At 42.8% G+C, this 24,570-nt stretch overlaps 2 protein-coding genes across 2 annotated transcripts; both read right to left on the bottom strand.

The window, feature by feature from the left end:
• Positions 1-8,532: 8,532 nt before the first annotated feature.
• LOC148341679 (uncharacterized) lies at positions 8,533-16,213 on the bottom strand. Its single transcript, XM_088287915.1, has 2 exons — positions 14,957-16,213; positions 8,533-10,135 (listed from the first exon to the last, which is right to left on the bottom strand). Exons 1-2 carry the CDS (start codon positions 16,211-16,213, stop codon positions 8,741-8,743), a joined length of 2,652 nt encoding a protein of 883 aa, XP_088144041.1. The 3' UTR covers positions 8,533-8,740.
• On the bottom strand, positions 16,171-17,997 carry LOC148341678 (uncharacterized). The gene is made up of 2 exons (XM_088288400.1): positions 17,200-17,997; positions 16,171-16,542 (listed from the first exon to the last, which is right to left on the bottom strand). Exons 1-2 carry the CDS (start codon positions 17,918-17,920, stop codon positions 16,274-16,276), a joined length of 990 nt encoding a protein of 329 aa, XP_088144526.1. The 5' UTR covers positions 17,921-17,997; the 3' UTR covers positions 16,171-16,273.
• Positions 17,998-24,570: the final 6,573 nt, after the last annotated feature.

Here is a 24,570-nt window from a genome sequence, read left to right as displayed (position 1 = left end):
GGCGAGATAAGAAGGCGCAGGGATGGAGTCTCTGGTCGACTGGAGAACGCTGAGATAGCACCGCCCCCACTCCTGAATCAGAAGCGTCCACCTCTACAACAACAGGAAACTCAGGGTTAGGGTGACGCAATATAGGCGGGTTGGTGAAGGCTCGTTTGAGGCCACGGAACGCGGTTTCAGCCCTTTGATCCCAGATAAAGATTGTCTTGACGGATGTGAGACGAGTGAGGGGTAATGCTTGGTGACTGTAATTCTAAATGAAGCGGCGGTAAAAATTCGCGAAACCCAGGAAACGCTGCAGCTGTTTAGGGTTAGTGGGTGTCGGCCAATCTACCACAGCGCGGGTCTTGGCCGGATCGGCCTAAATCTGCCCTTTCTTGATAATAAAGCCTAAGAACTGAACTGAATTCTTGTGGAACTCACACTTCTCCGCCTTGACGCACAACTTGTTTTCAAGTAAACGTTGCAAGATGGCCCGGACGTGTCGTTGGTGTTCTCCACGGAAATCAAGAGAAACAAAACAACATATCTCTTAAGACGTCATTGATTAGGCTCTGAAAAACTGCGGGGGCATTGGTCAATCCGAAAGGCATTACCAAATATTCAAAATGCCTAAAGGACGTCTTGAAGGCTGTCTTCCATTTATCCCCCTCGCGTATTCTCACCAAATGGTAAGCACTTCGTAAATCTAATTTGGAAAACACTGTTGCTGATTGCAACGGAGCAAAAGCGGAGTCCAGCAACGCAAGTGGACAGCGATTTTTAACCGCGATGTGATATCGTTCAGACTCTTGTAGTCCACACAAGGGCGTAATGTCTTATCCTTCTTTTCTACAAAGAAAAATCCATATCCCACCGGGGATTTTGAAGGCTGAATCAATCCCGCCGCAAGGGAGTTGGTGATATATTCTTTCATTGCTGTTTGCTCGGGCTGGGATACTTATACAGGCGAGCAGAAGGAAGGGTCGAGTTCGGAAGGAGCTCAATGGCGCAATCATATGGAAGGTGCGGGGGTAAGGATTGAGCCCTATCTTTGCTGAAAACGGAGCGGAGGTCATGATAAACTTCAGGAACATTATCTAAGCAAATCATTTCAAGTGGCGTGGCACGGGTACTTAGTCCTTCTTCCACTGAGCGTAAACAATGGGCATAACAATAAGGGCCCCAATTTTCAAAAGACAGCCTACCCCAATCTATTACCGGTTTGTGAGACCTCAACCAGGGTAACCCAAGAACAATCGGGGCTGCTCTGGAGGGCATGACAAAAAAAGGACCATTTCTCTACGTGGTTACTTGATAATTTTAAGGTTAACGTTTGCGTTACCCGTTTAATATCCGCCAGGAGTCGCCCGTCGAGATCGCAAACTCTCTCGGGTTTTCCTAATTCTCTGACCGAGCAACCTAATTTAGCGACCAACCCGGGGTCAATGAAACAATCATCCGCTCCCGAATCAACGAGGGCACGAATGTGGATACTAGTACTTAGTCCAATAATTTCCCCGTCCATCTCAAGTCTTTTAGTGTCCCCAGGTTGTATGTCCATTTGTCCTCTGACCTCGAGGCTTGAGTTCTCTTCCCCGGAGTCGGGGTGCTCGAGGTGACGGATAGCCGACTTACAGAATTATCCTTGCTTCTGTGGTGGTGCCCGGCGTGAGGGTCGTGTCGGACATGAAGACACCCGGTGGCCCAGTAAGCCGCAGTAGAAGCAAGACCCCGACCTGAGCCATCGCTGTCGTTCCACCGCATCCAGCCGACCTCCTCCCAGCTGCATAGGTTCATCAGAAGACAGAGGCACTAGGACCCGGGGGTGCGCTGGCTCAGTGTGAAGCTGCTCTGCTCCTCTCTCTCGGGTTCTCTCTCTCACGCGTTTGTCCAGACGGATCGCCAGGCTGATGACCTCCTCCAGTGATGCCGTAACCTCGCGGACGGCGAGCTCATACTTTAAAGCCGAGTTTATTCCTCGGCGGAACACGGTTCGTAAGGCACAGTCATCAAAACCACTTTCCACCGTGCAAATGCGTAAAGAAATGGAATAGTCGGCCACCGATCAGCTGCCCTGAGTGCAATCTAACAGTTCACCTCCAGCCTCCTTTCCCTCAACTGTGTGATGGAATGCCCGCTGAAACTCAGCCAGGAAAGCAGGGAAAGAAGACCGGAGGTCTGGTCGGGCATTGCTCACAGCCATGGCCCAAGCACTAGCTTGGCCAGTCAAGAGACTCATCATAAATGCTACCTTGGTGCTGTCATGAACATTCGTGAGGGGCTCTTGATCGAAATTTAACCTACATTAATCAATAAACTCCCCACAAAGGCCAGGTTCCCCCCCATAATGGGAGGGGTGAGGTAAATTTGGCTCGCGACTGTGGTAGCCGGGCGGGAGAGCTCCGGTCGCAAAGGCAATCGGGTCGGAACCCGAGACAGTGCGTGACAGCAGGCTACCTATGCGGGCATCGAAATTCTCAAAACGGTGGGCCAGCTGGCCAACTGCGTTGCGGGGGTCCGCAAGCTCAGTCTCCTGCTGTCCCACCAATCGTCCTTGGCTGGCCAGAGCCTTGTAAATCTTCTCTGTGTCCGCAGAGTCCATGGTCGGAATATTTAGTTTTGGTATTTTTCATCACAGCTGGAAAATAGGATCAGGACTCTTCAAGCGCAGACACAGAGAGATGAATTTTAACAAAGATATTTATTTTTACAAAAACAGGAACACTATATATATATAAAATCATACGCAATACCGACAAAGTGCAACTAAAGACGCGAGTGGAAAAACTGACACCAGGGGAATAGCGACGGGAACGAAAAAGGCTTGCAAAAGGCAAGGAACAAAATGAACAAAAATCGCTTACCACAGAAGGGCAAGGAAAACCAATTGATGAGCGAGCTCAACCGAGAAAATCAATAAAAGAAAACGGAAACACTAACAATGAACGGGAACAAGTTACACGGAATGCAATAACGAGGTGTCTAGAATTCACAACTTGGGACATGAGCAAGAGGAATATTCCGACGCTGAGTAGTCAGCGTGGAGTGTTTAAATAGTGCAGTAATCAATGACTTGTCGAGTGACAGTTACGTGGCTGGTGGGCGCGTCTCTCCAGCCATGACGACATGAACAGGAACAAGTGCTGGAAGGAAACGCCCCCACTCCAGCTGGGCAAACACAAAACAAAAACATGACAGGACAAAACGGACCATGACACAAAAGGATTAGGTTTTTGGGATAGGTTTTAATTGATACATTTTATGATATTGTTTAAAGTTGTTTTTTCATGTTTTTTTTTTTTTCAAAGATGGCGGCGCGCATAGACGCAGCGGCTAACAGCTCTCCCTCCCAGTGCTCCTTATTACTTTTTATTAGTGTTTGCTTGCTCTTATTGTCACCAACAAACATTTTATGATCATGTTTAAAGAAAGTCTTTAGAACAGGAGATGTCTAGCAATTGATGAGAGGTTTGCCAAGTATAAAGTGGGATTAAATAGTTTGGCAGCTGATTTATTAACTGATGTGTATCAAATGTAACAAAGGTGGACGACAGATGTTTTATGACTATGCGATACCAGCCCTGACATGACGACTTTTAAGGGACAAGACAGCATTCCAAAATTACCAGAATGCTAACGTCCACATCTATGAGCTGTTTGACGTCACAGGTGCAGGATCGTCAGCTACGTCCAGGAGGAACAGGAGAAACTACATCGCGGGGACTGAATGGGAAAATCCACAAACGCACAGTGGTAAATTTTGGCATATGCTGGCTAAATTGAGGCTAAATTAGCGCCGAGGGAGGGGTCTCTGTGTGGAATTGGAAAGTATCTTTTTGGTGAATGAAAGTGTGACAGAAAAAGTGTTTGTATGTCTAAGTGGTTTGAGTGAATGTTTAAGTGACGGGCCTCAGGAAAGAAACCTGATGAAGGGCACCGGCAAGCCCTTACAGTACTTAGGATGCAATGGGCGGACAGGTCTGATCAACCTGGATCCCTATTGCACTCCCAAGTACTGATTTTCAAATTGTTATTGGAGACAGATTGGACTAATCAAATTCAAGCATCAAGTGAATGATTGATTGACATTATTACACAAAATTTATGCAAAACTGAACGTTTCAGAAGGGAGGTAATTTACCCCTTCTCACTGGCAAGTGCCACTCCTCCAGTTCTCTCCACAGGTTTGAGGTGACATGTGACCTGTGTGACCAGAAGGCCGGAGAACGCTTCAAATAGCGTCTCATCATGCCCATCCCGTAGGTTCTCCTCAACAAGGAGGGTGATGTTGATAAGATATTCTAAGGTAGGTTCCATGAAAACAGATTAAGATATAGTTGTTGCTTTAGCCTGCTCATGTGCTCCGCAGTTTTAATATTCACATTGGGTGCACGAATAGATAACACACACCTAGTCCAGGATAGGGCAAAATTTTGTTGTATTGTTAAGACTTTTCCATAATATACGGCACCACAGCGGTGATACTTGAGGTTAATTTCAGTTAAGTTGGCGGTGGCGCTGTTTTTATGAAAATTACTCACTTAACGCAAGGGTAGGTTCTTCGTAGAGGGGATTACAGAGTTACATGCGGGACAAAATTTACTTGTCAGGAACTGTCCTCACTTGAGGCCGAGGCCAGACCTACAGACCAGCATGACGGTCACCGGCTGAATGGGGACACCTCAGGTGAGATTGGCCGTGCCGTGCATCAGATATTTCTGGCCCCGTTGGGGCCGATGTTGCTGTGTCTTTCAGGTGGGGAAGGGGGAGACAGGCCTGGTCTATATGGCCAGGGCGAGACGCGAATGGAGCGAGCCTTCCGGAAGTGACCCATCCAATAATGTTGACATTACACAGCTGTTCCAGTTGGCCGTCCTTAGGGCGTGTCCTTCCGGTTACGGACATCATGTGAAACAGTCCATCAATGAAAAAATGCTAATCAGTCTCAGGAGAACACATTTTTTTTTACATCATTTTGCACGACATCAGAAAAGGAAAATGAGTGATTGGATTAAGGAGCGTTACTAAAAATTGTTGTACTTGCAAGTTCTGGTGGCCAAGAGGGCTAAAAATTATAAAATAAAAAATAGGAAAAAAAGGGGTGGGGCAGCTAATGCATGCAGCTCCCATTGCACCTGCGCCTTCCGCTTCTGCTGCTCCTAGGCAAGGTTCGGTTGACGCGGCACCACAGCAGACTGGCTGTCCGTACCCGGCCGGTCAACGAGGTCGGGATTGCGGTAACAGAGGTAGGGGTGGTTATAGACGGGGGTTGTGAGTGGGGTGTGCTCTTGCTGCGGGGTCACTGGGTGATGAGCAGTCCATACCGAGCCACTTTCTGGAATGTGCCATCCTCTGGTCCGGTGCCATTCCTGTCGCCCAGAGCTCCACCAGCGCAGGGGGCGCCACCGTTACCCACTCCCAACGCACTCTTGACACCAACCCGCTGGTACCCCATTCCATGACAGGGGGCCGCGGAGCATATGTGGTGCTCTCCTCCATTCCACTGGCTGAACTGAAACATCTGAGGGCAGCTCTGAAACCTGGTTCTCCATCCTCCCGCGGTGGGTATGCCCTGTTCCTGATCCAACCTCCACCCATTCACCAATTGACCCAGTACATTGTACACTGTACACATGATCGCACATATGATTTGGTTTATCAAAATGCGTTGCCTCGCATGCGTGCCTTGTCCCTGAGCAGCAGAAATGGTATGAATTGTTTACTTTCGCTGAGCCACAAATCACATTGACTATTGATGCGCGTCTTCATACTAAAGATCTAGGCCCCATGGTAAAACGGTGTGTAGAGGCGGTTGGCTGGGTTCAGACGTCTATTACATGTTGAATACTCCGCGTCACTAACAGGGTATCATACTTCAGCACCCACTACAAATTCTTCGGTTTTGGGAACGTGACTAAATTTCAAAATTTCACGAGACGGGTCACTCGGGAGAGGTAGCTCTGTGTGCGTCTCTGCCGGATGGGTTGTGGACACGGGGCCCGACTGATTTTGGGCTCTGCTCCACAGCTCCCCCAATTGTTTTACTGTCTCTACACCCTCGCCCAGTTGACAGAATCAGAGTTGGCACAGCCTGGAGGTGGAGGGAGGCATTCGGGAGACAATAGGAGGTGAAGACTGCAGCGGTTCTTGGAGCTGTCTACGTCTTGGAGAGCACCTATTCTTCCTGTAAAAAATGGTTTCATTTGGTATCTGCGTAATTCTAGTTTGGGATTTTTATTTATTTATTTATTTTTTTTAATCATAAATGGTTACTATTTCATTTGGTTTGCTTTGAAGATTTGCCAAAAAACGGTCAAAATTGGAGCATTAGCTCAGGGCTTAATTTATAATCTCTAAACAGTTAGATATTTGAACTCGATGAACTACATTTTCTTTAATTCAGGAATAATTTGCCCATCTTGCAAAGCCAAATTCTAACATTGTGCCATATTAGCTGGATATCATTCAGACATTATTGCGAACAAACACTTCTGGATTGTGGTGATTATCGGCACAACGAAATGTATACGTTGTAAAATTGTTTCTGGGGGCAATGCCTGTGAGGATGCCACTGTCTAGATTATATACAAAGAAAGCTTTTACAACAGTCTGGGAATTGAAATAGATATCGATATAAAATTTGGTGGGTCTACGTTAATTACAATATCTTATTCAAGTGCCTGATACAAGCTTCACAAACAAGTTTAAAAAGGTGATTGAGTGCAATTAATGGTTACCAGACGAACAAGTGTGTCTGCACATAGACGAGAATGCAAGTCAGTAAATAAAGACACACAAGCTTGCAGCATTACGTTACCTGCGTGACTTCTTAGAAGACAGAACATTACATGGTACCAGGTCGCGGGTCAAGAAAAGGACTGACGCGAGATGGACTCCGTAAGGCCACCAGAAGCGCTAAAAATGAAGGGAAATCTGGACGCGAGTTGGCGGGCTTTCAAGCAACAATTCCTGCTCTACCTTGCCGACGTGGGAGTCGGAAACAGAGCGGACGAAAGAAAAATAGCCCTTTTGCGAACCAATGCCGGAGCCGAGGCCATCGAGGTATTCAATGAACCCGAAGATAAAGACAAGTTTGAAAAGGTCCTGTGGATTTAATTAATCATAATAATATTCCCTTTTTTAGTCCCACAATGGGGAAATTCGAGATTCGAACCCAGGCCTCCTGGGGAGACTGGGTCCTGAACGCGGCGCCTTGTAGATACACTTGCAAAGACATTTTCAAGTTGGACCTTTCAAGAGAAGCTATATCGTCCAACACTCACTCAGTGGTGCGTAAGTGTGTTTCTGGATATTATTTGTCCAGCCGTGGTGTCATAAATGATGGTATTTTGATGTGGATTCATTCAAGTAGGACAAAGTAGGACTTCACTGAAGGCACCTTAAATTACTTCCATACTCTGGAAGGTCACTGACCTGGCGAGAGAATTGCCCCCACCATAAACAATGCTCAGGCCTATTTTCTCTCAGGGCAGTATCTGGTTACATCGGAACTTCAGAACCAAGACTGGTCACTTCTGTGAGCTTCAGTCCCTTCATAGTTTCATAAAGAGAATTACTTCCCATATCTATATTAGGCCATTTAAAAATACAAGACTTTTTTTTTCATTTATTTCAATGTATATTTAAGCTTGCTTATGTAATAATACAATATTTATTCAATTGTTTTAGTATGTAAAATGATCAACAATTTGAACCTTTTTATTTCACACTTGAATATTTCTGAACATATTTGTTCTTTTGAAAATGTGTGCAATTTAAATTATTCCATCCATCCAGCCATTTTCTGCCGCTCATCCAGGGTCGGGTTATTGAATTAATTTTTTAGTATTTTTTACAATTCAATATTTATTTCAAGATCAGGACTCTTCTCAATTAGTTCAATATTTATAAAATGTTTCTATATTTGTTAATTGAATTAAGTCTGTAGGTGGTTTCCAATTTTACATTTTAATATTTTCCTATTTCACTATATAAATAATCCAATGTATAAAAAATATAATACAGCATGAAAAAAAATATTTGGTATATTTGACAAGATGATAGTTTTTTCCAAAGTGAGATTCTGCTTAGCAACAAACCCCAAACACTTGATAGAGCTCAACCCATTAAGTGTATTTCGCAGAAATTTATTCAGAAAGCATAATATTAAATGTGAGGGGATATTTGAAGAGTTTGAGTTATGTTCAATGGACCATACATATACGAGCCAGCCTAACACAGCGAGAAAATCAGCGCTGACTCCAGTCGTCATCAAGTTGCCAACTCCTGACATTCCAAAACCTTTGAGAGAAACTGAGACTGCTTGCGTTTCTCTTTCTTGTTCTTTTTATAGTTCAACTTCGAGTTCTGTTTTTCACCTTTTCACACAGCGTAATGGAGGCCAGTTGAGCAAGTGGAACAAGTGATTTTATTGATGATTGTGGAAGGCACCGATTTCATAAGCACCGTTTCTTCTCACACCTTTTCCATTAAGTACGATTAAAAAGACAACTGAAAAGCATAATGTTAACAAATGTTATTCCAGGCAAAGGCAATAAATTTTATTTACATGTTTGATGTTAACACACAAAAAAACTCATCATCACTCAGACACAATGGTTCTTCTGGCACTGATCACATTGGCTTTGTGTCAATAAAAGAGCTTTGCAAAATTCAATTTCATATTTTATTGAAAATCACATTTACATCTTACCACAAAGAGTCGGTTCTTTCATTTTTTTTCTTCTTTTTTTAATCTTCAAGTATCGCTGCAATTCTCACCAGCACAATTGTGTCTCTCAGCATGCTGTTTAGTGAAGAATGTTTTAGCACAAACGCTGCAACTGAATGGCTTGTCTCCACTGTGCGTTCTTGTGTGGATTCGTAAATGCAACTTTTGAGAGAAGCTTTTGCCACAAACTGAGCAGGAAAAAGGTTTTTCTCCACTGTGCGTTCTTGTGTGGTTTGTTAAATGCAACTTTTGAGAGAAACTCTTGGCACAAACTGAGCAGGAAAAAGGTTTTTTACCACTGTGCTTTCTTGTGTGCCTTACTAAATGAGACTTTCGAGAGAAGCTCTTGCCACAAATTGAGCAAGAAAAAGGTTTTTCTCCACTGTGTGTTATTGCGTGCCTTGTGAAATTAGAATTATCGGAGAAGCTTTTACCACAATCTGAGCAGCTAAAGGTTTTTTCACCACTGTGTGTTCTTGTGTGATTTGTTAAAAATGACTTTACATTAAAGCTTTTGCCACAAACTGAGCAGGAAAAAGGTTTTTCACCACTGTGCTTTCTTGTGTGGCTTGTTAAATGCGACTTTTGAGAGAAACTCTTGCCACAAATTGAGCAAGAAAAAGGTTTTTCTCCACTGTGTGTTCTTGCGTGCCTTGTGAAATTAGAATTCTCTGAGAAGCTTTTACCACAATCTGAGCAGGAAAAGGGTTTTTCACCACTGTGTGTTCTTGTGTGGCTTGTTAAATGTGACTTTAGAGAAAAGCTTTTGCCACAAATTGAGCAGGAAAAAGGTTTTTCACCACTGTGTGTTCTTGTGTGGCTTGTTAAATTTGATTTTAGAGAAAAGCTTTTACCACAAAACAAGCAGGAAAAAGGTTTTTCTCCACTGTGCGTTCTTGTGTGCCTTACTAAAGAAGACTTTCGAGAGAAGCATTTTCCACAAACTGAGCAGGAAAAAGGTTTTTCACCACTGTGCTTTCTTGTGTGGCTTGTTAAATGCGACTTTTGAGAGAAACTCTTGCCACAAATTGAGCAAGAAAAAGGTTTTACTCCACTGTGTGTTCTTGCATGCCTTGTGAAATTAGAATTCTCGGAGAAGCTTTTACCACAATCTGAGCAGGAAAAAGGTTTTTCACCACTGTGTGTTCTTGTGTGGCTTGTTAAATGTGACTTTAGAGAAAAGCTTTTGTCACAAATTGAGCAGGAAAAAGGTTTTTCACCACTGTGTGTTCTTGTGTGGCTTGTTAAATGTGACTTTAGAGAAAAGCTTTTGTCACAAAACAAGCAGGGAAAAGGTTTTTCTCCACTGTGCGTTCTTGTGTGCCTTACTAAAGAAGACTTTCGAGAGAAGCATTTTCCACAAACTGAGCAGGAAAAAGGTTTATCTCCGCTGTGTGTTCTTGTGTGCGGTTTTAACGACAGCTTTGAAGTTAATGAGTCAGTGTGACATGCCCTTTCACCTTTGGCTTGCCCATCATCTTCATCATCATCATCGTCATGAGTGTCTGATAATGTGTCCTCATTTTGTGCTTGTGATGGCCCCCAGTGGTCTTCATCACCTTCTGTTGTCACGTGATGTCTTGAGCTGCTGCTTGGAGGCTCCGCCCCTCTGTTGTCCTCACTCTCATCCTTGTTTTCATCTTCAGTCTTTATAGGGACAACGTTCAGTGGTGACTTGTTGATCTCCTCCTCCTCCTTTTTGATATGAGTCAAGTCTGGCTCTTCTTTCACAGAACGGAGATCGTTTTCACAGACGTCTGCAGGACACAAAAAGACAAACACAAATTTGGTTTGGTCAAGTCAAACCTCATGCGGCGACTTTGTCTTATATTGTTTCTACCGTGCTACCTTGACTTATGCCTGCCGCACACGGAGCAATGCGTGCGACCCCAACTTGGACCGGACCATGGGGACATTTCACAAAATTACGTTTGACGATGTAAACCTCCCTTTTCTAGCAGCACAGCTGTGATAAACGAGCATTTAAAAAGGAAGCACCCCTCTATTGTCCTCACTCTCATCCTTGTTTTCATCTTCAGTCTTTATATGGACAACGTTCACTGGTGACTTGTTGATCTCCACCTCCTCCTTTTTGATGTGAGTCAAGTCTGGCTCCTCTTTCACAGAACGGAGATCATTTTGTCTGACGTCTGCAGGACACAAAAAGACAAATTTGGTTTGGTCAAATCAAAGTTCATGCGGCGACTTTGTCTTATATTGTTCCTACCGTGCTACCTTGACTTGTGCCTGCCGCACACGGAGCGATGCGTGCGACCCCGATTTGGATCGGACCATGGGGGCATTTCACAAAATTACGTCCTACGGTGTAAACCTCCCTTTCGCAGCACAACAGTGATAAACGAGCATTTAAAAAGGAAGCATGTTGCGGCTGATGCAGATTTCATTCCTGACATACTCACAGACGTTTCTGGAAGCGAGCTGAAGTTAGCACACACACACGTCTGATGGAACACCTGTTGTGGGACCCTAACTTTTTAATGGGGGCCACTGGGGGCCATCGCAACATAATGTCATTGATAGAATAGGAATCCTTCAAGTGAAATATGTTTACAAGTATTTCTTTTTGCATTTATGGATAGTTTCATCGTGGGTATTTTTGCTTCCATTATAATCTGGATCCCTAAAAGAATTAAAGGGGCCCTGGCATCAGAGTCGCTATTTATTGCATGATTTACATTTAGCCTGCTAGTACATTCCAACATTCCCCTTTTTATTTTTTATAAAATTTCTGTTTTTAAATAAATTTTAAAACAACATTATGTTTGAAGAGTCAAAATCCCTACACATCAGCATTAAGCAACAACACTTTCACTCTGACTTTCATGTTGACATATTTGAATAATGACTGTATATTTTAAAGTTATCCAATATGTATTCAAATTCGACTAAGATACACCAAAATATTTTAAGAGTTCACTGAATTATTTTGGAACTGCAACGATGCTTAACAGCCATAGGGTGTCAGTAATGAGTAACAAAGTAACACAACACCTCCCATTGTTCCGTCATCATTGTCATTTGCATAAATGATCAAGAACTATGAGTTGCGGGGGAGATGCAAACCATCTGGGACACAGGAACTTTATGACCAGGAACTAAATGTTCCTGGCCTTGTTGGTAGAAAATGGGGTTGTGGCGTACTCCCTTTTTCAGCCCATAGAAAGCTAAAGATGCAGATGCATTCCTTGCAGCATGCGCTTGTTCACTGATCGAGATCCGTGCAACCCTGGATGGATGCATTCAATGTATTTTAAATGTTTGGATGGGGTGAAACTACGCACATGTGCACAAAACAGTGCAGATCCACCGGAGGTTCATTGACTCTCACCCGACGAAGCCAGTACAAAGTTAATAAATAAGACCATTACGTGCTTGATTTTAAAAAAAAACTTAATATTTTGTGTTTTATCCACTAAAATTGATCAACCGCCATTGATGTTTTCGCCCCAGTGTGCAGATTTTTTAGAGTCAGGCAGAATTCCTTCCGGAAGGAATTGCTTGAACAAGATATAAATACCAGAAAATGTAAAATGTTAAATAATCAGTTCAAATTTTATAAAAAAAAAAACAAAAAACATGGAATTCACCCCCCCCTTATTGGTTATTCTTTGGCATATATTTTCTGCACTGATTTCATTTGGCAAAAACAAATGTTCAGCAAACCGACGAGCAATATTTAAAAATAAAACGGCAATAACCTTGGACGCATTTCCCCAAACAACTTAATGTTGTGATGCATATTTTTAACGATAGAAAGTCGTTCTTGACAAAGCAAATGAGAGTAAAACGTGTACAAACCTGCTTTGAGTGGCACAACACGAGGCTGGTTGCAAACTTCGTCCAGCAGTTGAAGATGTTGCTCGTTCTCTTCTTTTATCCCACAAAGTTCGTCTTTGTACTTAGGTGTCGTTCTTTCACACATTTTCAAATGATAATTCCAAAAAATCCGCCCTTGATCTCTGCTTGGCGATGAGTCATGTGCCTCTTTTTGTTAGCAGCTAGCTAGCTAACAAGCTAAGCTAACTACGCCGAAAAGCATCAACGCGCGAAGATGAGGTTATCGGGACACAAAGACTTAATGAATTATGTCGTAGTCCTTTAGAGTAGCACTGGACATCCTTTGAGAAAAATACAGTCAGTTCCACACTAAATCAGAAGAATTTAGCGGTGAACTGCTTTTGTTCCGGTGTGGACGGGTCGGTGGATGTGGTCGAGGTCCTTCGGAAGCTGCGCGCTTGCTTATGACGTCATGCTTTAAGCGCGTATTTTCCATATATATTTCTTTGCCTCAGTGGGTTTTATTTACACCTGGATGTTCTATTTTAATATTTATTTTATATAATATTTTAATTCGGTTGATAAAAAAAAATTAACCAAATAATTAAATTAACGCCACATTGGCGAGTCATCTCTCGCGTCACTTCCGCTTATGCCCCGAGAAGCCGCTGCTGGAACAGCAGTGGGACGTTTACGTTTCTCCGACCGAACTTATACTCGCAGTGCTTCTCAATTATTTCACGCCCGCCCCTACCAAGAAGAAAAAGATTCGCGCCACCCCACCACCAATTGTTTTTCTATCTTTGTAGATTGATATTAGATTGTCAATAAAATATCCCTTAACTAACCTAAATTGATAAGAAATATAATTTTGAGAACTATTATAGTGAGGATCTCGAAACTCAGTACTCTGTTGTGCAAATATTGATGAGATGACAAATATTTGTCATGTCATGTCATTATCCACACGGCTTATCCTGAACAGGGTCGCGGGAGAGTGCTGGAGCCAATTCCAGCTGACAACGGGCGAAAGGCGCACAACACCCTGAACTGGTCGCCAGCCAGTCACAGGGCAGACATAGACATCGTCACTGAGTGGGAACTGAACCCACGTTGCCTGCACACAACTCAGGCGAGTGTACCACTCCACCATCAGTGACATGATAAATATTTACGAATACGTTTTTTGTCAAAAACTTTATTAACATTAACTATCACTCCCGTCAGATAATCATCACAAGTCTCGAATCTTCTTACACAGCTGACATTTATTAATTTGTCACCGTCAAACTCGATGACTGCACAATAATTCTGAGGGGAATGAGCTTCAAATGCTGGCAGAAAAGTCACTTCAGAAACTTCTTATTCAGCCAACCAAAAGACTCAGCTTGTCAATCATGTCCGACGGCACTTGCCTTGCCACGTAAAGAACGCATGAGTATGAACAGTGCAACTCTCAAACACGTCCCCGGAGCAACAAACAATATAATTACTTTCCTATTGTTCCATGTACAAACGATTCACAAATAAGAAAAGAAAACTTGCATGACAACTATACACAAATTATCAATAAAGTCAACTTGCCAATTGTTTGATGAATAATAAATTATAATAAATTAAATGACAAATAATATTTTGGCAGTTAAACTCCCACCAAATCACAACAGCTATGTGATTTACTTTTCTTTCAACACTTAACAGAGTGTTTTATGAAACAACTAATTACTCCTCTGCCTCAAGCAAAAGTACTGTCTTCTGTACAGGCCTATCTAGATAGATTGGCTTCTTAATGCGTTTGCCTTGGCTGTCTAATGAAGAGTCACTGAGCTGAAGTTTTACCTATCTGACTCTTCCATCTGAACTTGGATAAATATCTGCTACTCTGGCAATCTTCCCCTTATCCTATGATGCTAGCGTCTGAGAAGTGGTGAAGCTCGTACTTGGATCCTTCTGAGAAATGCAATGGAATGAAGCACCTTCTGATCTTTACTTGGGACAGGTTTTGTAGATCTTGTAGCCACGCTTCCCATTGTGTTCTGAGGCCTTCTGTGAGTGGCTCGTCCCAACTGATGTTCTCTCGGCACATTTGTTGTAAGATCTGTTTCCCTAACAGAATGAAAGGGCAACGAACCCTAAGGGGTCATAGATGGATGCCACTGTGGATAAAACTCCTCTTCTAGTCAGTGGGTGTTCCTTGACTGTAACTCTGAACTGGAAATCATCAGAAAAAACACACCATTGAACTCCGAGCGCTCTTTCCATAAGCGGTTCTCCTAAAGTCATGTCCTGTTCTTTGACACTTTCTGAACGCTTTTCAACTGGTATTGTATCCATCACCTTCCTGCTATTACAGACAAACTTGTGCAGTTTGAGCTTGCCTGAGCTACAAAGCTGTCGAGCCTACTTGATGAGCTGAACTGCCTCAGTGTCGGATGTGACACTTACCAATCCATCATCCACATAAACATTTCGCTGGATGAATTTCACTGTCTCATGGCTAAATTCCTCCTGCCCTTCAGTGGCTAGATGTTTAAGACCAAAATTGGCACAACCAGGGGAAGAAGCTGCACCGAACAGATGCACTCGCATACGAAAGACTGATGGTGGTGACTCTAGATCCCCATTCTCCCACCAAAAGAATCTCAGATAATCTTGGTCTTCAAGTCTTACATGGAACTGATGAAACATTCGTTCCACGTCGCACATGATCGCGACTGGACCTTTGCGAAATCTACAAAGTACTCCCACCAAAGTGTTTGTGAGTTCTGGCCCGGTGAGAAGGTGGCCATTCAACGCTGTGTTCTGGAACCTCGCTGAGCAATCGAAGACCACACGTATTTTGCCAGGTTTTTGTCGGTGATAGACTCCATGGTGGGGAATATACCACGCTGGCCGGTTTTCCAGTGCTTCTACTGGAACCTTCTCTGCATCACCACGAGTGATAATGTCTTGCATGAAATTCACATAGTCTGAGCAGTACTTCTGATCTCTCTTAAGCCTCTTCTCTAGACTCTTTAAACGCTGCGCAGCATATGACTTGTTATTAGGAAGATTTGGTCTTTCTTGTTTGAACGGGAGGGGCATCTCATAATGACCATCCTGCTTATGTTTGATGCCTTCCTTTAGCTGGGTAAGAAAATTGAGATCCTCTTGAGAGACAAGTGTCTCTTCTTCTACTCTTTCACTAAAGTCGGACTCCAGTACTCTTAGGAAATCTACTGGAGTGAAAACTTCCTTGATCCGAGTATTGCAGACAAAGTGCACTTCACTTTTGAGCTTAACTGCTGGTTTGGGCTTGGGTGTCACTTGCCGTACAATGATGCGGTGACTCAATCCTATAGCATCATCTTCATACTCGCCAAGCTCACCATAACTCACTATGCTCCAGCCTAAGTCAGTCTTCTGTGCGAATGGCTGGTTCTTTTCTCCACACACAACCTCTCTGGGCATGAGTGCTTGTGGGCAGTTGTAGCCGATCAGTAGACCAATCTCACAATCCATTGGTGGAGCGATACTCTCTGTAAGATGCTCCAAATGAGACCATGCCTTCGCAGTCTCAGGGGTAGGAATGTGTTTCTTATTTGCAGGGATGAACTCACGCGTGTATGTGGTGGGAACTGTTATTCTGTCCATGGAGAATATCCCTCTGATTTGCAGGTCTCTGATTCTTTTACAGTGCACAATCTTCCTTTTCGATGACATTGTTGATAATTTAAGGTTTACTTGTTCTTTGTTGACATCTAGATTATCTGCTATGTCTTCTCAAATGAAAGAAGAGTCACTTTGTGAATCTAAAAGAGCATAAACAAGCACTTCATTACTGGAGTCAGTAGGCGTTGACACATAGACTGGTATTATTGCTGATGTCTGGGTGTTATTGCCATCTTGAACAACTCTGTGGCTGTGCGCTGTCGCTTCAGCAACGTCATCAGTTTTCTGTGTTAATTGTGATTTTGTTTCTTCGCTTGCTTCCTTGTGCTCTTGCGTTGATTCTTGGTCTTCTTGAGGGTCTTGGTCTTTCTTTGAGCGATCTGCGTGTAAGCATGTAGGGTGTAGCTTAGAACAGGTTTCGCAAACCATTCGTTTTTTACAGTTCTTAGATAAATGGCCAGGTTTCAAGCAGCCAAAACATAGTTTTTCACTCTTGACATATTTTACTCTGTTTTCAACCGGTTCCTTTATGAATTTGCGACACTTGAATATACAATGTCCTGCTTTCTTACAAAACATGCATGTTAATATGATCTTTTCACTAGCGTTTGTTCTGAGCGCATTAGCACCTGCGGAACACTTCTTGTATCCTTCTTCAGTCTGACTCTTGACCTTTCCCTTTTCATGTCCGCCTTGATGAATAGCTTGGTATGATGTAATTGGATTACATGCAATGCTTGCTTCCATTGTCAGAAATGTAACAAAGTAGTTGAAGTTCGGGAACTTGTCATGCTCAAGTTGATATTGAGTAGCTTTACGATTCCACCTGGTGCATAACCAGTCCGGTAGCTTAGCGCTGAGCTTCTGATTTTCTATCCCATCGTTCAGTATACTTAGACTGTCATTTCTCGTCATAGCAGAGTCGCAACTACGCAAAAAGTCTCCAAATTTCTTCAACTCCCCAGTCTCCTTTGAAGCAATCCTAGGCCAGGAATGTAATTTGTCTCGGAACGCTTTGGCAAGTACAAAAGGTTTACCATATCGTTCATGGAGCAAATCCCATGCTGCTTGATATGCATCATCAGAGTCACTCATGAAGTAGCCTTCTATGCCTTCTTTAGCTCCGCCTCCAACATATTTTTGAAGGAAAAAGAGTTTCTCAGTATTTGGGATATTCTTCCTCTCAATGAGTGTCTGAAAGGATGACTTCCAGTGTCTAAACTTGAGTGGGTCCCCAGTGAAGACAGTGGGCTCTGGGATTGGAAGCCGGTTAGCTGATATGGCCTCAGCCAAAACCTTCACAAGGTCCTTTGTGTCATCTTGTGGAGAGTTACTTTGAGATATCGCTGAAGTTATATATGGATGTTGGGTATAATAATGCACGGGGTTTGCGTGCTTGACTTCTTGCTCCACGTTGGGCGATTCAGAGTGCTTAGATTTGAATCCTTGGTCTGAAATTAACTCAGTTTCATCGTAGACTTGAAGCTTTGCTTTAGCAGCATTTAGTCGTTTTAGCTCTTCTAAACGCTCTAGTTGTCTTTTTAAGTCATCAACCGACTTCTGCCTTGATGCATTTTCTTCTTGCTGTTTCTTTAGGAGAACAGCTTCACGGTTCTGTTCCTCTAGTTTACGTTCTGCGTCTTCCTTCTCAACTTGGAGCCGGCGGGATAGTGCGTCTGCTTCTTGTGCTGCAACTATCGACTTATTTTCAGCTTCAAGTGCTAGCAATCTCTCTCGATGTTGTTCTTGCTCAGACATTATTTGTAACACAGCTTTAGTTGCTGCATACTCAGCAGCAGCTTCCTTTCTTTTGGCTTCAGACTGAGTTGAGTGAACACTATCGCCCTTTGTGAATGACTTTACAGTATCGCAGATTGTGGTTGCAAAACAGAGGGTGCATCAGGCCACATTAGTTCTTCCTTATTTCCTGAAATTTGAGATTGCGCATTTCCTACTACTTGATTGGATATGGACACACAGTTGTCCATCCTGCGGCGTACTTCATGTGGGGGGCTGTCTAGCTTTCGGTATTCATCATACACTTGATTCAATTCAGAGAGTTCTGTTTGAATATTGCTGATATGCTTCTGAAGCACATCACTAGAATCCTGATGAATCACAGATTTTTTTGCTACCTTAATTAAAGCCTTCCAGTACTCATAACTTCTATCAAAGCGACGTAGTATATCTTCCGTTTTTACACGGTGAAGTTCTTTACCCTTCTCCGTAAGAGTACGCTCTCTTTCACTTCTACGTGGTAGATCTGCAACGTGCTCAGTAACATTCTTAGGCTGCTTTACCTCATCTAAATGATCAAGCTCAGATTCTTCCTCTGAGTCAAGTGGCTGCTTAGACCCTTCTATATCTAAAGGCTGTTCTGTCTGTTCTACTTGTGACATTTTTACACTTGATTGACGCTTGTTCTTTAACACACAAATTACATAAACTTTGTCCACATGTATTCTTATTTCTTATGGAAAACAATAATGCACGCTACACACAGTCCCTTATTGTTATCTGCTCCTTTGTGTCACCTTTAGAGCACAAACTAAAGTGCTTTGTCTTATGGACTCAAATTGAGCGAGCAACAGGTGAACTGATGTGTCCAGGCTTATCTGAGTTCCAAGCTTTGATCTGTCGCCGTCCTCCTTCGTTGAGCACGTGCGAGCAGAATGTGCAGACGATCGCTTCTTCATCCAACGCAGACGAGTTTCACGTCTTCATCCAACGCAGACGAGTTGACTTCTCCATCCAACGCAGACGAGTTTGACTTTTTCATCCAACGCAGACGTGTTTGACTTTCACTCCCGTCAGATAATCATCACAAGTCTCGAATCTTCTTACACAGCTGACATTTATTAATTTGTCACCGTCAAACTCGATGACTGCACAATAATTCTGAGGGGAATGAGCTTCAAATGCTGGCAGAAAAGTCACTTCAGAAACTTCTTATTCAGCCGACCAAACAGACTCAGCTTGTCAATCATGTCCGACGGCACTTGCCTTGCCACGTAAAGCGCGCATGAGTATGAACAGTGCAACTCTCAAACACGTCCCCGGAGCAACAAACAATATAATTACTTTCCTATTGTTCCATGTACAAACGATTCACAAATAGGAAAAGAAAACTTGCATGACAACTATACACAAGTTATCAATAAAGTCAACTTGCCAATTGTTTGATGAATAATAAAATTATAATAAATTAAATGACAAATAATATTTTGGCAGTTAAAAAAGCATTGTTGCAAGTTCGGTAGGAGAAACGTAACCTTCCACTGCTGTTCCAGCAGCGGCTTCTCCGGGCATAGGGGGAAGTGACGTCGGAGCTGACTCGCTTTTGTGGCGTTATTTTAATTATTTTGTTACATTTTTTTTATCAACCGAATTAAAATATTACATAGAATATATATTAAAAGAGAACAGCCAGGTGTAAAAACAAACACAGAGGCAAAGAAATATATTTGAAAAATACGTGCTTAAAGCATGACGTCATTAGCAAGCGCGCAGCTTCCGAAGGACCTTGACCACATCCACCGACCCGTCCACACCGGAACAAAAACACCCACCGCTAAATTCTTCTGATTTAGTGTGGAACTGACTGTAATTTTCTCAAAGCATGTCCAGTGCTACTCTAAAGGACTACGACATAATTCATTAAGTCTTTGTGTCCCGATAACCTCATCTTCGCGCGTTGATCCTTTTCGGCGTAGTTAGCTTAGCTTGTTAGCTAGCTAGCCGCTAACGAAAAGAGGCACATGACTCATCGCCAAGCAGAGATCGAGTGCGGATTTTTTGTAATTATCATTTGAAAATGTGTGAAATAACGACACCCAAGTACAAAGAGGAACTTTGTGGAATAAAATAAGAGAACGAGCAACATCATCAACTGCTGGACGAAGTTTGCAACCAGCCTCGTGTTGTGCCACTCAAAGCAGGTTTGTACACGTCTAACTCTCATTTGCTTTGTAGAGAACGACTTTCTTTCATTAGAAATATGCATCACAACATTAAGTTGTTTGGGGAAATCGTTCAAGGTTATTGCCGTTTTATTTTTAAATATTGCCTTTTACTTGCAGGTCTGCTGAGCAATTGTTTATGTCAAATGTAATCAGTGCAGAAAATATATGCCAAAGAATAACCAATAGTGGGGGGTGAACTCCATGTTTTTCCCAGTATAAAATTTACATTTAAAATAACAAAATAAAATTTTCTGGTTTTTATATTTTGTTCAAGCAATTCCTTACGGAAGGAATTCCGCCTAACTCTAAAAATGTGCACATTGCCGCGAAAACGTTCATGGCGGTTGATCAATTTCAGTGAATAAAACACAAAATATTAAGTTTTTTTTTTTAAAAATCAAGTACGGATTGGTCTTATTTATTTATGAACTTTTTACTGGCTTGGTCGGGTGAGTCAATGAACCTCGGGTGGCCCTGCACTGTTTTGTGCACGTGTGCGTAGTTTCACCCCATCCAAACATTTAAAATACATTGAATGCATCCATCCAGGGTTGCACGGTTCTCATCAGTGAACAAGCGCATGCTGCAAGGAATGCATCTGCATCTTTGTCTTACTATGGGCTCAAAAAGGCTGAAAGTCACAACCCCCTTTTCTACCTACAAGTCCAGGAACATTTAGTTCCTGGTAATAAAGTTCCTGTGGCCCAGGTGGTTTGGATCTCCCCCACAACTCATAGTTCCTGGTAATTTTTGCAAATGACAATGACGACGGAACAATGGGAGGTGTTGTGTTACTTTGTTACTCATTACTGACACCCTATAGCTGTTAAGCGTCATTGCAGTTCCAAAATAATTCAGTGAACTCTAAAAAAATATTTTGGTTTATCTTAGTTGAATTTGAATTCATATTCCAGAAACATCTGTGACTATGTCAGGAATGAAATCGGGCATCGGCCGCAACGTGCTTCCTTTTTAAATGCTCGTTTATCACTGTTGTGCTGCTAAAGGGAGGTTTACATCGTAGGACGTAATTTTGTGAAATGCCCCCATGGTCCGGTCCAAGTTGGGGTCGCACGCATTTCTCCGTATGCGGCAGGCACAAGTCAAGGTAGCACGGTAGAAACAATATAAGACAAAGTCGCCGCATGAGGTTTGACTTGACCAAACCAAATGTGTGTTTGTCTTTCTGTGTCCTACAGATGTCAGTGAAAACGATCTCCGTTCTGTGAAAGATGAGCCAGATTTGACTCACATCAAAAAGGAGGATGAGGAGGAGGAGATCAACAAGTCACCACTGAACGTTGTCCCTATAAAGACTGAAGATGAAAACAAGGATGAGAATGAGGACAACAGAGGAGCGGAGCCTCCAAGCAGCAGCTCAAGTCATCACGTGACAACAGAAGGTGATGAAGACCACCGGGGGCCATCACAAGTACATAATGAGGACACATCAGATGCTCATGACAATGATGATGATACTAATGATGATGATGATGATGATGGGCAAGCCAAAGGTGAAAGGGCATGTCACACTGACTCATTAACTTCAAAGTTGTCTTTAAAAGGGCACAGAAAAACACACAGTGGTGAAAACCCTTTTTCCTGCTCGGTTTGTGGCAAAAGCTTCTCTCGAAAGTCTCATTTAGTAAGGCACACAAGAACGCACAGTGGAGAAAAACATTTTTCCTGCTCAGTTTGCGGAAAAGGTTTCTCTCAAAAGGCAAATTTAACAGAACATGCAAGAACACACAGTGGAGGAAAACCTTTTTCCTGCTCAGTTTGTGGCAAGAGTTTCTCTCGAAGGTCTCATTTAACAATCCACACAAGAACACACAGTGGTGAAAAATCTTTTTCCTGCTCAGTTTGTGGAAAATGCTTCTCTCATAAGGCAAATTTAACAAGCCACACAAGAACACACACTGGAGAAAAAACATTTTCCTGCTTGGTTTGTGGTAAAAGCTTTTCTCTAAAATCAAGTTTAAAATACCACACAAGAATACACAGTGGAGAAAACCCTTTTTCCTGCTCAGTTTGTGCCAAGAGGTTCTCTCAAAAGTCGTATTTACGACGCCACACAAGAACACACAGTGGAGACAAGCCATTCAGTTGCAGCGTTTGTTCTAAAAAATTTGTCACTAAACAGGGAGCTGAGAGACACGATTGTGCTGGCGAGAATTGCAGCGATCCTTGAAGATTAAAAAAAGAAAAAAAAATGAAAGAACCGACTCTTTGTGGTAAGATGTAAATTTTGATTTTGAATAAAATATGATATATTGAATTTTGCAAAGCTTTTTTTGTCATGATCCGCGTCGGGCATGACAGGCCTTTGTTATTGTTTTCGTACGCATATGGGTTTTGTTATTGTTTTCGTCCCCTCCTTCCCGCCATGTGTTTTCTGTTATTGTTTTGGTCAGCTTTGATAGCGCCTCCCCTCAGCACTCGTCCTCACCAGCCACGCACCTGTTCCCCGTTACCCTCATCACGCACCTGATTCCCATCTGCTCCCCTAATTACTCGGACTATTTAAGCCTCCCAGACCCACCACTCTGTGTCGGGTCATTACCGCAACTTACGTACTGCCACGACCACGTTTTGTGCACGTTCATGTTCTCGTTCCTGCTCTGATTCCCGTTCCCGCTCTGATTCACGTTCCTGCTCTGATTCTCGTTCCTGCTCTGATTCTCGTTCCGCTCTCGCTCACGCCCCCGCTCTCGTTCATGCCCTTTATCCTTGTCCCAGTTAGTCGTGTTCACTTTGCCCTGGTTGTTTTATATCCTGCCCCGTTGTTTGTCCATGTTCGATCTCTTCAATAAATTCCCTTCACGCTACTCACCTCTCTGCCTCCTCGCCTTTTGGGTCCACCTCCTCCTCGCCGACCGGCGAGTCTTGACATTTTTATTGACATTAAGCCAATGTGATCCGTGCCAGAATAACCATTGTGTCTGAGTGATGATGATTTGTTTTGGTGTTTACATCAAACATGTAAATAAAAATAATTGCCTTTGCCTGAAACAACATTTGTTAATGTTTTGCTTTTCAGTTGTCTTTTTAATCGTACCTAATGGAAAAGGTGTGAGAAGAAACAGTGCTTATGAAATCGTTGCCTTCCACAATCATCAATAAAATCACTTGTTCCACTTGCTCAACTGGCCTTCATTACGCAGTGTGAAAAGGTGAAAAACTGAACTAGAAGTTGAACTATAAAAAGAACAAGAAAGAGAAGCGTGAATAGTCTCAGTTTCTCTCAAAAGTTTTGGTATGTCAGGAGTTGGCAACTTGATGGCGACTGGAGTCAGTTCAAAAATCCTCGGGATGAATTCCATACCAGTATTTTGGCGAATCAGATTTTCCCTGTGAAGAAAAGATACTTTTTAGAAAGTTTTGAAGATGCTACCAAAGACGCTCATGGGTATTTATTGGTGGATTTAAATCCTTCATGTCCAGAACAATATCGTTTGAGGACGGGTGTACTTCCGGATCAGTGGCCTACCGTCTACATCCCCAAAGGCTAACATGTCTAAGCTTTTAAAAACAAACGCTCCGCTCCTCAAGACCCTGTTTAAAGCCTCGACCAAGAAGCGTAAAGACATACTGACCAAGGGTCCGGCCTCTTTGATCAAGGTATTGTGCGAAATTGCTTTCAATCTGTTGAAAGGTCATATACCCCTTTCACCTGCACAGTTTAAGAAATTAGAAAAACAAAAGAAAATTATTAGACTATTGGCCCATAAAAAAACGAGCCTGAAGAAAAAACGCGCCGCTTTGACTCAAAGGGGTGGATTTATTCTTCCTCTGCTGGGGACTGTTGTACCCCTCCTAGGTAATCTTTTAGAAGGATTAATCAACAAAAATTAACCATCATGAGTTTAAAGCAACCCAGAAGATGTTTCTTCTATCGCCTCAACAACTGGAACGACTGAAAAAACCCGAACCTACCATCAGACAAACGGCTGAACAGGCTTTGGATGTGAAGATGAAAGCCATTTTAGAAGATCGATCGTTAACCCAGCATGAAAAAATAACAAAGTATCAGTCTTAACTGCACCGTTATTTAACTCTTCTCAAACAAGGAGAAAAGGAAGAACGACCCGTGGCAATGACCCTACCGCTAACACCAGAAGTTTTGAACTCTTCAAAGAGCTCGGTTGTCGAAGTGCAAGACAAAAAGGTGGGGGATGAAACTGAGTCCTGGTTCGATATCCTGCAAAACGTTCCGACTCGTTATCGGAAAAACGCCAACTATGTTTTGAGAAAACTCGAGGACGCCCATAGAAGTTGGACCCCTCGTCACGAATTTATGTATCAAGATAAACCGATAAAAGGATCTCATATGACCGATTTACTCAGACAGATTACTGTGACGGGCAAAAACATCGCGAAGGAGTTTCTGCACACTCTATACGAACTCAATATTCCTGAAACCACCATCGTCAACCCCCACGCCTG

Source organism: Idiotropiscis lumnitzeri, chromosome 2 (genome assembly GCF_059441095.1).
Source record: "Idiotropiscis lumnitzeri isolate Australia: NSW breed Sydney's pygmy pipehorse chromosome 2, RoL_Ilum_1.0, whole genome shotgun sequence".
NCBI classification, from domain to species: Eukaryota; Metazoa; Chordata; class Actinopteri; order Syngnathiformes; family Syngnathidae; genus Idiotropiscis; species Idiotropiscis lumnitzeri.
Note: the sequence above shows the minus strand (reverse complement) of the source record. Positions and strands in the feature narration are given on the sequence as shown.